At 41.5% G+C, this 15,492-nt stretch overlaps 2 protein-coding genes across 6 annotated transcripts; both read left to right on the forward strand.

The window, feature by feature from the left end:
- The first annotated feature begins 376 nt into the window (after positions 1-376).
- LOC147141870 (hyaluronidase-2-like) lies at positions 377-10,420 on the forward strand. Of its 3 annotated transcripts, none has more exons than XM_086041471.1 (5): positions 377-575; positions 2,155-3,127; positions 6,561-6,650; positions 8,366-8,721; positions 10,087-10,420. In XM_086041471.1, exons 2-5 carry the CDS (start codon positions 2,198-2,200, stop codon positions 10,145-10,147), a joined length of 1,437 nt encoding a protein of 478 aa, XP_085897597.1. In that variant the 5' UTR covers positions 377-575; positions 2,155-2,197; the 3' UTR covers positions 10,148-10,420. The 3 variants fall into 3 exon arrangements, with proteins under 3 accessions (XP_085897597.1, XP_085897599.1, XP_085897598.1); XM_086041472.1 differs by lacking the exon at positions 377-575 and adding an exon at positions 1,133-1,435; XM_086041473.1 differs by having other exon boundaries at positions 8,366-10,420.
- A 704-nt stretch (positions 10,421-11,124) lies between these two features.
- Positions 11,125-15,418, forward strand: hyal1 (hyaluronidase 1). 3 transcript variants are annotated; one of them, XM_086041308.1, is made up of 5 exons: positions 11,143-11,249; positions 11,566-11,618; positions 11,976-12,865; positions 13,009-13,098; positions 13,799-15,418. In XM_086041308.1, exons 3-5 carry the CDS (start codon positions 11,978-11,980, stop codon positions 14,123-14,125), a joined length of 1,305 nt encoding a protein of 434 aa, XP_085897434.1. In that variant the 5' UTR covers positions 11,143-11,249; positions 11,566-11,618; positions 11,976-11,977; the 3' UTR covers positions 14,126-15,418. The 3 variants fall into 3 exon arrangements, with proteins under 3 accessions (XP_085897433.1, XP_085897435.1, XP_085897434.1); XM_086041307.1 differs by lacking the exon at positions 11,566-11,618 and having other exon boundaries at positions 11,125-11,249; XM_086041309.1 differs by lacking the exon at positions 11,566-11,618 and having other exon boundaries at positions 11,125-11,249; positions 13,906-15,418.
- Positions 15,419-15,492: the final 74 nt, after the last annotated feature.

Below are 15,492 nucleotides of genomic sequence, written 5' to 3' on the forward strand. Positions count from 1 at the left end.
ATTATACTTAAGAGCCACCCTGGGGCAAGTGCTCATTTGTGTTTTGCTTTTTTTTATTTTTAGGGAAGAGACAGTGTGGCTGTGACCTTGCATGAATCTTACTGTATCTGCTTCACATGGCTTGTGACAAACTTTTCGGAGCAGCCCACTCCACCGCTACTTCACGGGGTGATTGGAGAATTATTTTTACGTTAATACGGTCAAATTCTAAAGCAGAATCACTGTAATGCCACAAGAATTTGAATCATGTGGATTTCAGACACAAGAGGTGTTTTTACAGGATGCAAATATTTCGTTACGCTACGGTACACCCCCCTTTTCTTCTCGCTGGGTGGAACCTTCCAGTGGTAGTTCTTGTATCCTCGCAGGGGGCAGCTGCTCGTGTCTTCAGCCCGCTGGGAGGCCATCTGATCCGCCTCTCGTTCTGGACGACACTTCTACAGCTTCTTAACTTATAAAAGAAAGAGCAGCGATGTTCTCTTTCATGTTTTGAGCCGACAACAACCTAAAATACGGTGGCGTGACTTGTCGTTGGGGATTTTAGGGGGGAATGCTTGTCCACACTGTCGGGAAAGGTGAGTGAACCCCGGCGAACCGGTGATGACTTAATTTTGGATTGATTTATGGAATATAACTTTTTTTTTTAATATGAGCCGACAATACAAGCGTAATACAACAATAACGTCAGTGAAAGTGGTTTATATGTACTATGCTTGGATTCAAGAGCAATATAAAAAGGTGTCTTCACAATGCTACGTAAAACTGAAAAGATAAAGAGATAAATGCTCCTGTGATGAATAGTTTTTAAAAAGGTGATTAAAACTGGTGAAAATGCATCATTTTCCTGCAAGCCATCTTTCCCCATTGAAATGAAAGAACATTCCGTTGAAGACCCCCAAAAAACAAACGTTTGAAATGTGTTTTTGTCTAATAATAGCACTCATAATGTACTTTATAAAAACATACAGTAAAGACATAATTAAATTGAATTTTAAAAAAACCCTCATTGTCACACTTCTTTCAACATGCACATTTTGGTGTGTGCACCTTGGCCACCTGGGGGCAGTACAAGACATTCATGCGGATGGACTGTATTGGAGAATCCGCACCTCTTTTCTCCTCCCCTTTACGGCAATAATATTAGTCGTTCTTCATAGAGGATAAGGAATGTTTACCTTCGAGTAGTGTTCAACTGTCTCTTTACATGTGTCAGGTGTCATTGTCTCGGTTTTATGTTTAGAAATACACTATAAAAAACATAGTAAGGAATACATGTAGCCAGTGAGGAGGCATTTATAGTTGGTACAACCGAAATTTCCAAAAAGGAAAGGCGTTGGAAGGGGCAGAAAATTAGAACCATCATGCACGTCTGAGCAATTTACAAGCAACCGTGCCGGGACCTGGTATGAAAAATGTGTGCGCGACTCAACTAATGGTAATGGTTTCACATCACATTAGGTAGAATCATGGAAAAATCTATAATTCAGAGTATTATAAGGGTTTGAAAATAATATCTATCTGATGTTTTTGTGGGCCGTTTGTCAACTGTAATCGCAGGAAATACCAACAAGATTTTGTATAATGCACTTTGGTCTTGCTTGTTGTCCTTTGTGACAACAGTCTTGGATCTTTTTGTACACACCTATCATTTTATAGTTGTGGCCTAGAAGTGTTTGTATACAAATATGTGCTGTATATGGAATAATAATATATGTAATATAATACGTAATGCTAGGGGTGTAACAAAAAACGGTTTGAACCGGATCAAATCAAACCGAATCGAATCGTTGCAAGATTTAATCTAAATATCTAAAAAAAAAGTAAAGACATTTTTTAAATCAGTGTCAAAAATAAGTTTAGGGACACATAAAGCCATGTGTGATTTAAAATTCCCTGTTGACCAGTGTTATGACTTTACTGCTACCATAGCATAGGTTAGTGAAAGACTAGTAGTAACGAAAGGCTTTCGTAAACAGAGGACTGTCCGAAAAAAAAGCCAAACCAATCAAAACCACAATAATAAAGCTCTCTGACAGCACTTGTGCTGGCGTACCCTATTTGGTGGTTGAATACAGTTCATATAAATACTTTGTGATGTAGATGGAAAAGTAAAGTAAGAAAAAGCCTCATGTAGCTGTCTTGTGCTAATTCCAGAGCAGAGAGTGACAGTCAATTCCGTCCGTTCCCATCTGGAGACATGCACTGGACAGCGGCCGACTGCAAAGCTCTGCTGCTGCTAATTGTTCTACTGTGGGATGAAAGCGGAGCCTTGGGACCGAAAGCCACAGTATGGCCGCTGTACTCCCAGAAGCCCCTGCTGCTGGCGTGGAACGCCCCGACGGAAGACTGCGCCCCGCGCCACGGCGTCTCGCTTCACCTGGACCAGTTCCAGATCGTGGCCTCCCCCAACGAGGGCTTCGTGAGGCAGAACCTCACCATCTTTTACAATGACCGCCTGGGCCTGTACCCCCACTACGAGCCGGACGGAACGCCCATCAACGGGGGTCTCCCGCAGGTCGCCAGTCTGGCACAGCACCTGGACAAGATGCCAGAGGGGGTGAAGAAGTACATACGTGAGCCCAGCGCCAAAGGCCTGGCGGTTATTGACTGGGAAGAATGGCGCCCCCTATGGATACGCAACTGGGAGGCTAAGGACATTTACCGCCGGCATTCACGAGAGCTGGTGCGCCAGAAGAACCCCACCTGGCTGCCCGATCAGGTGTCCAGAGTGGCCCTGCAGGAGTTTGAGATGTCCGCCAAGAAGTTTATGCTGGAGACTCTGAAGCTGGCCAAACATCTGAGGCCCAACCAGCTTTGGGGTTTCTACCTGTTCCCGGACTGCTACAACCACGACTACAGGTGGACCCTGGAGAGCTACACCGGCCGCTGCCCCGACGTGGAGGTTGCACGCAACGAGCTGCTCAATTGGCTGTGGACCGAGAGCACGGCGCTCTTCCCGTCCATCTACATGGGCACGGTGCTGCGCTCGTCCGCTTCCGGACGGCAGTTCGTGAGGAACCGCGTGAAGGAGGGCATGCGTTTGGCGTCGGCGGGCGATGGGCTGGCGCGCCCCGTCTTTGTGTACACTCGACCCACGTACATGAACTCGCTGGAGCAGTTGACAGAGGTGAGAGCTTCCTTGCACCATCCATCCAGTCGTTTTCGATAGCACGCACCTCACAAGTAAATCAGTCATTCCAGCAATTATTTTTCAACATCTCCGTCGGCCCGCTTTAGCCGAACACAGCATTGTGAACTACATAGACCATGATGCTTTCCATTTCTGAGCCAATAGGCTACAAAAACAGAATATTGTTATTTATTTTTTTAATATGAGCTGGGGTTTTTTTTTCATAATATTTTGACCTTTTATACAGTATAGTAAGCTTTTTATATATCGGCAACCTCCCCACAATAACGTGATAATTATCCTATTGTGAGCTTCATATCGTGATATTATCGTATCATGACATTTGGATATCGTGACATCGCTAATTCATAGCAGTTCAGTGCTTAAGAAATGCAGTCCGCATGTTTGCTTCTTGTTTCTTGGAACATACAAAGATGAAGTGATAAAGCCAAAGATTTGTTTGCATTTATTATTGTAATCTGATTTATGATTTACTGACTTACATTCAAACCACAATTTAGGTAGAAACTTGCAAAGTCATAATGAACGCTTCAAAAATTGTAAGTAGTGATTAATAAATTACCAACTCTTCTTGAAGTAGATAAATAAACTGTCTTTCATATTAATTTATGGTTCATTTGCTTTTATTTTAGCCTCATCTATTAGACCAAAACATTTACTTATAATGAATCTGATATATTTTTTTTACTTAATTTAAATTGTAATGCAGATTGATTTATAGCTTGTCTTTGTTAAAAAATACATGGAAAAAATAATCCCATGTTAAATCGCAATCAGAATATTGAGCAAAAAAAAATCGCTACGGGGTTATTTTTCAAAATCGTTCAGCCCGAATTCACACTCCCATTTACACCGCCATGCAAATTCCACACAGAAAGGTCAGAGCTGAGATTTGAACCTCAAACTTTAGAACTGTGAGACAGATAGGCTCGCCGCTTTTCACGGTGCTGCTTCTTGCTGTAGGCTTTGACATCAATTCAAAAAAAATCATGCGCGCTAGCTCTTTCCGACCTTTGGGACAAACACAACTTGGCTTTCTCTTACTCAGTTTTTCTCCCACCAATCGAAATCTCAGCACTTTGATCGGCAGCAACTTCACACAGTCAAATAGCTTATCAGTGAGCGCAGTCCTTTCCTGTGCTGACACGACATATTTGTATGCGGATGGGTGTTGGTCCGTTTTAAAAGCCAGCTAACACCCTGTTGATGGCTTCCTAATGATAGGAGAACAAACACGAGAACGTCACATGCGGTAGCGGATGACAAAAGACATGCTTCGGAATGAGGATGGTTATATTAATCGAGTGAGGTCGATTTGCTGTAGTCGACAGCGTGATGTCACATCTTTGCAAAGTCGGATTACTCTCAATAAAACGTCCAGGCAACTCCTTCAGGCAGCATTATTCTGCTTAATAACACAATTTCGTGGTTGAGTTACATTCAGAGAGTGATTCTCGCAACTAGGGCTGCTCGATTAAGCGATTTTGAACCGAAAGCGAATTTTCCGGATAAACGATGTTAAAAACGTTCAAATCGGCATGTTCGATTTGTTTTTATTTTTGGTGTATCTAAGCCACTGTAGTTTCCTCTGTGTTTCCGCTTCCTCCCACGAGCGCGCAGTCCGGAAAAACTACAACAACACCGGCGCTACCGGCGATTCTGCCATTTGCTCAGGCGAGTGAGCGTTTAGTTAATAAATTGAGCAAATATAGATCTGTAGTGTAGTGTGTGGGCCCGCATGTACAATACAAGCCGTGAGCAAGTAACTCAAGGTCTGAAAGGCGTCACTTTCTTTCTCCTCTTTCAGATGGTATATGCACTTTCTTCTTTCATTATTGGTTTAATTAAGAAAAGATCTGAAATCTATTGTGTAAGTAAAATGCTGTTAATCCCAACGGATTGTTCTGTGTGTATTAAGTTCAATTGACTGGCATTTTGAGTTCAAAGAAAGAAAAATGAAGTTTAAATAAAAGACATTCAAAATACTTCATTTTTCGTTATCTTTTATTTTACAAAGAAATCGTAATCGTAAAATCGGGATTGAGAAAAAATAATCGGGATTTTCTTGTTAGGCAAAATCGAACAGCCCTACTCACAACTCTTTAAAGAAATTCTGTCAGTGACAATGAGTCAAATGCCTAACGCTCTTAAAATGCAAGCAGTGTGAATTCCTTGTTCTCTTGTTGGCCAATCAAGCGACTGCAGCGTGATTAACATAATTTAATAACTGTGACTGGAGCCCCCGTGAAAGCATGCTGATAATTTGTGAGTGACAAAATGGAAACGGAAAAATATTTGTCCATTGCCAAGTTGGGATTGCAATTGACAACCTGTTCTCAATAAGCTTCCCTGAATTAAATATAGGTCAAGTACCTGTAATAAAAACCCAAAACTCAATTCTGACATGCTCCCCCTGTTGGTTTGTACAGTACATGGTTGAAATGGGTGGAAATAGAAGTAGAGAGAAAACACAAACACTAAAAGACTACTGTAAAAGACTCAGTAAAGTGCCATAATACTGTGGCCGTGCCTGGGATTTTTTTTTTTAATCATCGAGATGTTTTGATTCATTCTTTGTGTTCAAGTAGCCGTAGCTAAAATGGTTATAACTAGGGCCTGACTGCTTAATCGGCTGGCCGATTTAATCAGCGGATATTAGCTCCTTTAAAATCGGCAAAAGTCTGCCACTTTTTTTTGCCAATTTTCTTTCTTTCTTTCTTTTTTTTTTTTTACTCATTACCACATTACAACATAGCACACAGATAATGACATTCAAGCGTTCCCCCCCAAAAAATAATTGGCCAAAAACAAGCCTTTTTTTTCTGTTGTGACGTTAAGCTAATACTAGAGGACAATGTATTGGAAAGCAGTCAAATGTTCTGCCTGTAATTCTTATCTTTATTGTTGTAATCGTTAAGGGACCAAAAAAGTCATCCAACCGTTCTCTGCCCGGTCATCCTCACTTGGATCGTGGGCGTGCTGGAGCGTATGCCAGCCGATTTTCAGGCTAGAGGCGGGGTACACCCTGAACTGGTCGCCAACCCATCATATACTGTAGGCTATATATTTTTGAAGATTAATCATCCGATTAATCGGTTACCGTAACTTTATCCTGCCAAATATTGGAATAGGGATCTGCCTCAAAAAGCCCACATCAATCAGGCCCTAATTATAACATCTGCGCCCCTCAAAGCGCCTACTTGTAAGCCTGTCTATGAATTTTTAGCAATAAGCTAGCAGAAAGTGAAGTTGTGTGGTTGTTTTCAAATACACGACGTGTAATTGTCTGTTTTGTTTAGTGTGACGGTAAATTTCAACTGGGAGTGGCGTTAAAACAGCTTGAAGCCTCTTTTTGAAGAATCGTTTGTTGCTAGATCCATTTGACTGAGTGCATGGTCATGTGTTCCAGATGGACTTGGTGTCCACCATCGGGGAGAGCGTGGCTTTGGGAGCAGCGGGCATCATCCTGTGGGGGGACGCGGCCTATGCCAGCAACAAAGTAAGCCTCGGCCACGCCAGCTGTGACGCACGTGGACTGAGTAAATGCAACATTTGCACGTGATGTCATCGCTTTCAAGCAGCCGCTCTTGTCAGATGCCTTTCTTCTTCTTTTTCTTCTTCCTCGGCGCACCACTTCAAAGACACGGGTCACGTGGTAATGCCGAACATGTCTTTGATGGCCGTAGCTTTGCTTGTTTGTTTGGGAGTAAAACCAATGTTCATCCAATCTTGGCAGGACACTTTAAACGTAGGAGGATACAAATCAAATGAATCCCACTGGTGGCGAAGCTACACGCGATGCTGCTTTGATCTGTCTGTCTGCTGGAATGCATGAGACAATCCCAGATGAATTTTGGTGAGAGAAGCAGGGTACACCCTGTACAGGTTGCCCCAGCTGACTTTTGGTTAGAGAACCGATGTACAGCCTGGAATGGTGGCAACCCAAGTTGAGTTTTGGCAAGAGAGGTTTGGCACCCACTGAACCATTTTCTGATCCTAACTGACTTTTGATAAGAAAAGTGGGGCATACCCGCCAAGACTGTTTCCCCTGCTGACTTTTGATAGGAGAAACTGGGTAAACTACTGGACTGGTTTTCCCCGCTTACTTTTGGCAAGAGAAGTGGGCTACAATCTGGGGTGCTCACCACAATCGAAGGGCACAAAAAAAAACGCAGAACGACACTGTTCTAGCTTGATAATATTGTTTACATGTAGCACAAGTTGTTTTATTAAATCAATTTAGCTTTGTTAAATGACTATATTTGTTATTTGCTGAATTAATTTCATTACATAGATGTAAAAGCGACATGTTTACATGACAATGCTAAATTTGAATGAAAAGAAGTAGAGACAAGTGATTATTTTTTCCTCTTAACAGGAAATATCGACAGTTCACATTGAAATGACTTGATGCTTCCATTATAATTTAATACACTTACGTTTGTATTACAATAGGTACCACTACTATGAAGAAGTTTAATTTATACAGTTTTAGGCCACATTGCTCAGCCCTCAGTCTCCATTCGAAGTATAAATATGACAAATAAATTGACATACGATCTTGCAGCTTATGTACAATGAACATGTCAATTTGTGTTCAAGTAATAACATTTTTGGTAAAGAAAGTACAATATATTTTCAATACAGTATTGAACATAATTACATATGTACATATATGTATGACAGCAGAAAGTAGTTCTTGCTCTATTGAGTTAAAAAACTTGAACTGCCTCCCTCACCCAGACTCTTTAGTGTCCTTACATGATTAGACTAATAACGTTTAATGTTGTGATGATATGCATGTATGTTTCTCTCATATTTGTAAACGTTAACGTACATAACGAATATTGCCCTGAAGCTTGATTTGGAAATAAAAGTCAATCAAATGGAAATCACAATTTCCGTTAGAAAAATCACAATTCAATATTTTCCTGAAATCCTTCAGCCGTAGATTGTACTCTGAAATTTGTGTGACTTTAAAACCATGTTTATGCCCATGAAATGTAACATGAAAAAGCGGAAGTTGACACTGAAAAACAACACTCACATTTATTTATTTATTTTTTTTGTCTGAAATGAAAAATCGAATGTAAAACAACCAGATAATGAGGAGTGTCTTTCTTTTATTTTTCTCCAATGCTAACATTTATTTCCCAGTGCATAAATCGAGCCCCCTGTCCACAAGCCGTAACTCGCGCCTTTGCCCTTTTTCAGACCACCTGCTCGGAGCTGGATGCTTATCTCCGGGGTCCGCTGGGCAAATACCTCCTCAACGTTTCCACGGCAGCCGAGGTATGCAGCCAGGCTCTGTGCTCTTCCCACGGCCGCTGCCTACGCCGGAACCCCGACGCCGACGTTTACTTGCACCTGAACCCCACCACGCACGGCCTGCGGGTCGGGCCAGGCGGCAAGCTGGAGGTGGTCGGCCAGCCGGGCCGGGAGGACCTGGCGGGCTTCGGCGCCGTGTTCCGGTGCCAGTGCTACAGCGGCTTTGAGGGGGATCGATGCGAGAAGATGGACCCTCTGTACCAGAAAGGAGCGGGGTGTCTAACCTCGGCGTCGGCACTGCTGTGTGTTATCTTACTATTTTTTTATGTCGGGGTGCAACACATACTGTAGACCGGGGCTTCTCAAACTTTTTGGGTTCCCTGGACCCCTTACCCGGATTGCTAAGGGCGGAAAACCTCTGGAAATTTTACAGTAAATTTCCATGGGAAGTTAAGATGGGGAACTTTGGAAATACTCCAAATTGGAAACTTTGCAGTTATGGGAATCAATTGGGAATTTGGGGTACATTCACTGAAAGGTATCAGATTCAAGCCTAAATACAGTAGATATAAGAAGTCTACACACCCCTGTTAGAAAAAAAACAAAAAAACGTTGTCGAGAACAAATAACTATACTATACTGTACTATAACTTGTACAACTCCATTGATTAAAAAAATCATTAAAAAAATATTTTCAGGAGTGCAAGTAAAAATAAACAACTGAGATCATGGGCTTGCACAAGTGTGCACACCCTCTGATAGCTGGGGATGTGGCTGAATTAATTAATCTCATTCAATCGCATGTTCAATGGTAGTCAACAGCACACACCTGCTACCACTTAGAGTGAAAAAAATAAGACTTTATACCTTGGCTGGCCATAATTGTGCCGACAGTCTACTGAATTTGAACGGAGCCAGCGCAATGAAAAGACATTAGCATAAATCGAGCCCCCACATGTTGGACGCCCACATAATGGGAACTAGCCAATCACAGGAAAGCTGTTTTTCTTATCAAATTAAGGAGAACAGCTGTCCAGTCAGAGTAAAGCTTATGTACATATTAAATATTCAGGAGAAAACCGACTGACTTACATGCCAGTTGTTTAAGACCAAATAAAACAAGTAAAATAAAAAAAATGTGGCATGGGACTTAATCTTAATATTGAGCCTAAAGTTTATTGAAGCAAAAAAAAGAAGTCATTTTAACAAGTAATTTTAAAAACTCCTACTTTATTCATTTAATATTGTGCCTTTTGTCCTGGAAAAGAAGCCTATTCAAGCAGGGATGTCAGATTTATATGATGAGTCACAATCATATAAAAGCCTAAAGTGACCTGAAGAGGAGTCATTTGTAGTTTTATGAACTTTTTTAAATGATAGGACATAATTTAATGCAAATGCATTTTGTGGACCCCCAAACTATGGCACACAGACCCCAGTTTGAGGACTACTGCTGTAGAGAGACACACATGCACGCACACACACACACACACACACACACCTGTCTGGTGCCTTTCAAATGCTGTAAAACACGGATGATACAAAGTGAATTTTTTTATTGGAAAAACACTGTTGCAAGAGAAGAAGGGGAGGGAAAATGTTATTTTCGTAACTTTTTCGCCTAGCTAGGGCTTGCTGGAATGACGGTGTTTACGTTTTACTCCCAGTTTCCTGGCCCTCGCCGTGTCTCCCAAAGGTGTCAGATTCCACGTTTCCCACAGTGGATGAGATGAGATGTTTGCTGAGGGAAAGGTGAGCGCTCAGTGGCTGAGCTGACTTAAGGGGATTTTGATTTTCATGGAGGCCATTGCAGTATTTATTTGAATGTACTTCAGCTGTTTTCACATGACATTTCTGTGCCTTAAACGCCACGACGACTACTAATTTACTACTTCAGAGTGAAATTGTAAAAATGAACATGGTTAAAAAAAGATTCAATTCAAGCACAACTGTTGTAAAGAGCAAATGCATTTCTGAATAAATATTCACTGACGGACCTGACTTTTATTTTTGTATCCTTTATTTGGTTTGTTTGTTGTTCTTTAAATGAAATGACAATTTCACTGACATCTCACGTTATTTTTTAGTTTCATATATTTTATATCTTTATTAATTATTGTTTGATTACAATTTTATATGATATTACATCTAAATATGTATTTGCTGATATTGTTGCTATTTTATTATTATTTTTCTAATATTTTTATTATTTTATTGTTACAAGAAATTACAATTACGATCATTATAAATCTAAATATGTATTCTCTGACTTTAACTTCATCCATTTTATTTTTATTATATATGTTTTTAAAATATTTTGTCAAAATAGTATTAATTTATTAATACAATATAAATCTAAATATGTATTCACTGACAGCTCATTTTTCACAATTTTATCATACTGTTAATGAATATTTGTTTATTCAAGTTACAAATACATAACTTAGTTATAAATACATAAGTTTGTCCAGTTTGCAAATATTATGTATATATTTATATTTTATTTAATATATGTGTTTACTGTTTGTAAACAGTACATAACTCGATTTCGAGCTAAAAAGTTTCAACGTCACCTTGTCCTCCATTTGATTGGCTGTTACAGATCCGACAGGCTATTCTTATTGGCTGGGGGCGCAGTGGGAACACCCCCAGGATGATCCTGGTTGGTTGTGATCCCACAAAACTTTAGATCTGTTTTTGTATCTCTTCCCCATTCCTGTGTGTGTATCATCCCGGTCACGAGATTTGCTTTTTTTTTTTTTTTTCCCCCAGTATGGCTGAGTCTAAAAACGACTAATTTAACCACTCAAATACTTCCCATCGAAGGCAGGTAAGTGTGACATTTAAGTAAATCATTAATAGCTTGATTTGGACTACATTTTTAGTTTTTGATATTAAGGTATAGCTGCACTAAAAATACGAGTAACATCGAGAACTTTAAAACAAAAACACTATGAATTAAAGTTCTAAATTCGAGTTTCCATCCGTTAACATTGACTTTTGAACTAGAAGGTTACAACATGCCTTATGTATCAACGTCCTCTTTTGTGGAAGACTGAAGCAAGAGACCTCCGCCAAGGCTTTCTACCACAACAAACGACAATTTGATCATGTGATATGAGCTGTGGTTGTCATGTGACTTTCAGGGGTCCTTGGTTTACAAGTTCTGTTCCTACTGTAGTGACGTACGAGTGCTTAGGTAAGGCCGAACTTGCCGTAGTCCATCACTAATTTCGTTAACGCCGCTGTGAAGCAATAAATGCTGTACTTAATTATATGATAACAATAAAATGAAAACAGTAAATAACCGAGGTTGCAATCTTGATGTATTCTTGCACCAAATTATAAAAAAAATATAATTGTCACAGGTAAGTAAGCCAAATTGCCAGTTAAATTTGAGTATTGTACTCGCTCATAATACCGATACTTGATAAAACCATTGGATTGCAATTTTGATGAAATGTGTAGCCTGTTACACAAGAAATTCCAGTTATGTGGTGATATAACAAATTAATATATCCCTTTTTTTTATATCGAGCTTTTTTCTTCTTCATAGGCATGAGTTGCTTTGACCCTATCCCGATGCTCGTGTTCATCTTACTTCGTCACCTTCCGGGCGTCGCCATGTCGCCGTCATCCTTCTCCCAGCTGCCCTTCACGAGTGTGTGGAACGCCCCCTCAGCCGCCTGCCTCTCCCAGTATGGCGTGGATCTTGACCTTGGCACGTTCAGCATAGCCCAGAACCAAAACCAGACATTCATGGGTGACAACATAACCATCTTCTACACAGACAAGCTGGGTGCGTACCCATACTACAGCCAAGGCAAGGCGGTAAACGGTGGCGTGCCGCAAAACGCCAGCCTCGACGAGCACTTGAGGGCGGCGAGAGATGATATCCGCAAGTACATCCCCGATGGGGACTTCCAGGGCCTGGCTGTGGTGGACTGGGAGAGCTGGAGGCCCGTGTGGGAAAGGAACTGGGACACCAAGCAGGTCTACTGGGAAGGATCACGAGCACTGGTCCTGTCCAGGCATCCAGATTGGGAACCGGCGCGGGTGAGCGCTTTAGCCAGAGTCGAGTTTGAGGCGGCAGGCAGGAAGTTCATGGAGGAGACGCTGAAAGTGGGTCAGAAGGAGCGGCCTGGCGGACTGTGGGGCTTCTACGGATTCCCCAACTGCTACAACTACTATAAAAGTACCAACTACACGGGCGAGTGTCCCCCAGTGGAGTCGAAGAGGAACGACGAGCTGACGTGGCTGTGGAACGTCTCGTCGGCTCTCTACCCCGACATCTACCTCAGCCAGGAGCTTCGAAGCCTCGGCAGGGAGGTGTCGCTCTATGCTCGCCACCGCATCCTGGAGGCCTTCAGAGTGGCGCCGCCACCTCAGACCGTTATCCCCTACGCCACCATCGTCTACACCTACTCGTTTCAGTTTCTCTCCCAGGTGCGTAAAACAGGGCGCACAAATACTGTAATGATTTTGAACGTCATAACTGATTATACAAAGTTTTAATTTACATAGACCTGCAAACATTTTTTTTTTTTTTTTTTTGTAACACATATTATCCTTTTGTTTGCCTAATGCAGGAGCATCTGGTGTACACTGTCGGAGAGAGCGTAGCGTTGGGATCTGCAGGGGTAGTGCTCTGGGGTGACCATGTTTTCTCCAAGTCTAAGGTACTACTACTTGTACTACAGTCCCGTCCGTGGATTTAAAATTTCTAAATATGTGCAACTGTAGTCACAGGAACATCAAGCTTGGAGATGGCCTGATCGCCTTTACCTTCAATGTGCTTGTCTATAATTTTCTTTCCAATCTCCTAAGGCAACTCTCTTCTTTGCTTCCTCTGGTCCATGTTTATTGTGGAACGCCGTGTCACCAAATAGCACAGTGGCTACTTGTCACCCTATAAATTGGACGACTGACTGATTAGAAGACACCTGTGACGCTAATTAGGGGACACGCGTTTCACTGTAGGGATTGTATTGGGCAGGTGATGAGCAGTGTCTGGGTTTCTCCACACATACCGCTTAGAATTAACACCAAAAAGTTCAATCTTGGTCTCTTTAGACCATCCATCCATTATCCCAACCTGGCTGAATTCATTAATTTCTGTATTTATCACAGAAAAAAAAAAAAAAAAAAAGTTAAAAATCTAAAACTGAAGTTTAAAGAAAAAGCTCATGTTAAAGGGCACTCAGTGCAAATCTCTGCCAAACCAAGGGATGGGAACAAAATCTTGCTGAACTAGGCTGAAATTAACGATGAATTAATTCATTAGTTTCTTAAACTGACTAATGGATTACTATGACGGTCCTCCTTTGTACATCTGTAGACCGCCACCATTATGAGAAATACATGATTCCTTCCCATCAGGCCTCTTGCGACGCGGTCAAGTGGTACATCGACTCTACCCTGGGTCCTTATTTGGTCAATGTGACGTCGGCGGCCGTCCTCTGCAGCCAGTCCGTGTGCTCGTCCAGGGGCAGGTGCGCCAGGCGGGATCCAGAGTCGCGGGTCTACCTCCAGCTCCACCCCACCCGCTGGAAGGTGACGTCCGAGGAGAGGGTGCGGGGGGGACGCCACTACACGGTCCTGGGACAACTGGGCGCACAGGAGGTGATGTTCATGATGTCCCAATTTGAGTGCAAGTGCTTCCCGGGGTGGGTGGGCGACAGATGCGCCACACCCCGGCACCAATAAACGCCCATCCAGTAAGTGATGCTGACATTTATGGAACACGTTCGCCAACATTCAATACGTGTGTGGTCTGCTACTACACTTCTTTAAAGAGTTTTTTTCTTTTTTTTGTGGTTCCTCTTAAGATTCTTTAAGTGGTGTGTAATGGCCTACCCGACTCTAATGAAGATAATAAAGAAACAATTTTAATTTTAAGAAGCGGAGATACACTTTCAAAAGGCAATATTGTGCATTTTCCGCATCATGAGCACATTACCATTTTTTTTGTTTGTTAAGTGGTAAAGACTTTGTGCAGAGTTATTGTTGACCAGCAGGTGGCAATGTTATACAGCACAAGGGAATGGATCATAGCCGAGGCAAGCCATTTGACAGTTTTTGGTCAAGTAAGAGCGCCGGGTGTGTGTACGTTTCTCACCACTCCTGGACTTCAAAGTGATTGTTCAGCAACTTGAACGTTTTGCAATGTCTTTTTTTTAAATGTAACATTAAGACAAAAGTGGACTTTTTAGCTGTTTCTGGGTTCGTTTGGAAGGAAGTAACCCCAAATACTGTCCACATTTATGTGGTTAGGGTGAATCCAAGATAATAATTGCATCTAAAACGGATGCTATTAACGTCAATGTTTAATACATAGCACAAAAGCCACATATATCAGAGATTAAATATTGAATACAATATTGAATATTTTATGTGCCCTTGGTCAAAGCATCTTCACTAGTTTTCAGACATCAATGTGTATTTCAAGTGAGCCAGATGGATTGTTAATTAATTTTTTTTAAAGTTCTCAGCAATAAATTATGTTACCAATTAGGGCTGCTCGATTATGAAGAAAATATTGATCGTGATTATTTTGTTAATAATTGAAATCACGATTATTCAAACGTGAAAAATATAAAGACAAATAAATGTAAGTAATTCCTTGGAGTGTAATTGTAATTGAATTTCAATTAATTGCACAGCCCTAGTATCAGTGTTGGTATCATGCTGCTTGTACTTCTGCTGACATTATGACCACATGCAAACATAAACGCCTGTCATGCAACGTCCAGGCACAGTGGCTTAGTTGGTTGCTGCCTGAGGCTTTCTTGGAACGTCACGCTGGGCGTGCGTCAGCAACAAAAAGAATGACGCTGGTGTTTGTTGGTATTGCTGGACAAGCTTGTATTAGTGGCATGGTGAAGCCTCATGTCGCCCTCTCCTCTATCCGCTTCAGTCTTACTTATTTATTTTTGTTTGGCCGCACTGTTGTAACTTGGTAAATCCAAACAAATCATTAAACCAAAACTCATCAGCATACTTTGCAGCTCTGTTATTACCCAAAACCAAAATTCCACTGTTCACTGCATTAAACAAACAAACAAAAAAGCCAC

This window comes from Filicampus tigris, chromosome 9 (assembly GCF_054856515.1).
Source record: "Filicampus tigris isolate MCC_2025a chromosome 9, RoL_Ftig_1.0, whole genome shotgun sequence".
NCBI lineage: Eukaryota > Metazoa > Chordata > Actinopteri > Syngnathiformes > Syngnathidae > Filicampus > Filicampus tigris.

Bases quoted from the DNA above. Each gene is read 5' to 3' on its own strand.
- LOC147141870 (XM_086041471.1), top strand. From the start codon at position 2,198: ATGCACTGGACAGCGGCCGACTGCAAAGCTCTGCTGCTGCTAATTGTT. The intron at 3,128-6,560 runs GTGAGAGCTTCC...CATGTGTTCCAG, and splicing joins CGCTGGAGCAGTTGACAGAG to ATGGACTTGGTGTCCACCAT. The intron at 6,651-8,365 runs GTAAGCCTCGGC...GCCCTTTTTCAG, and splicing joins CGGCCTATGCCAGCAACAAA to ACCACCTGCTCGGAGCTGGA.
- hyal1 (XM_086041307.1), top strand. From the start codon at position 11,978: ATGAGTTGCTTTGACCCTATCCCGATGCTCGTGTTCATCTTACTTCGT. The intron at 12,866-13,008 runs GTGCGTAAAACA...TGCCTAATGCAG, and splicing joins CGTTTCAGTTTCTCTCCCAG to GAGCATCTGGTGTACACTGT. The intron at 13,099-13,798 runs GTACTACTACTT...CCTTCCCATCAG, and splicing joins ATGTTTTCTCCAAGTCTAAG to GCCTCTTGCGACGCGGTCAA.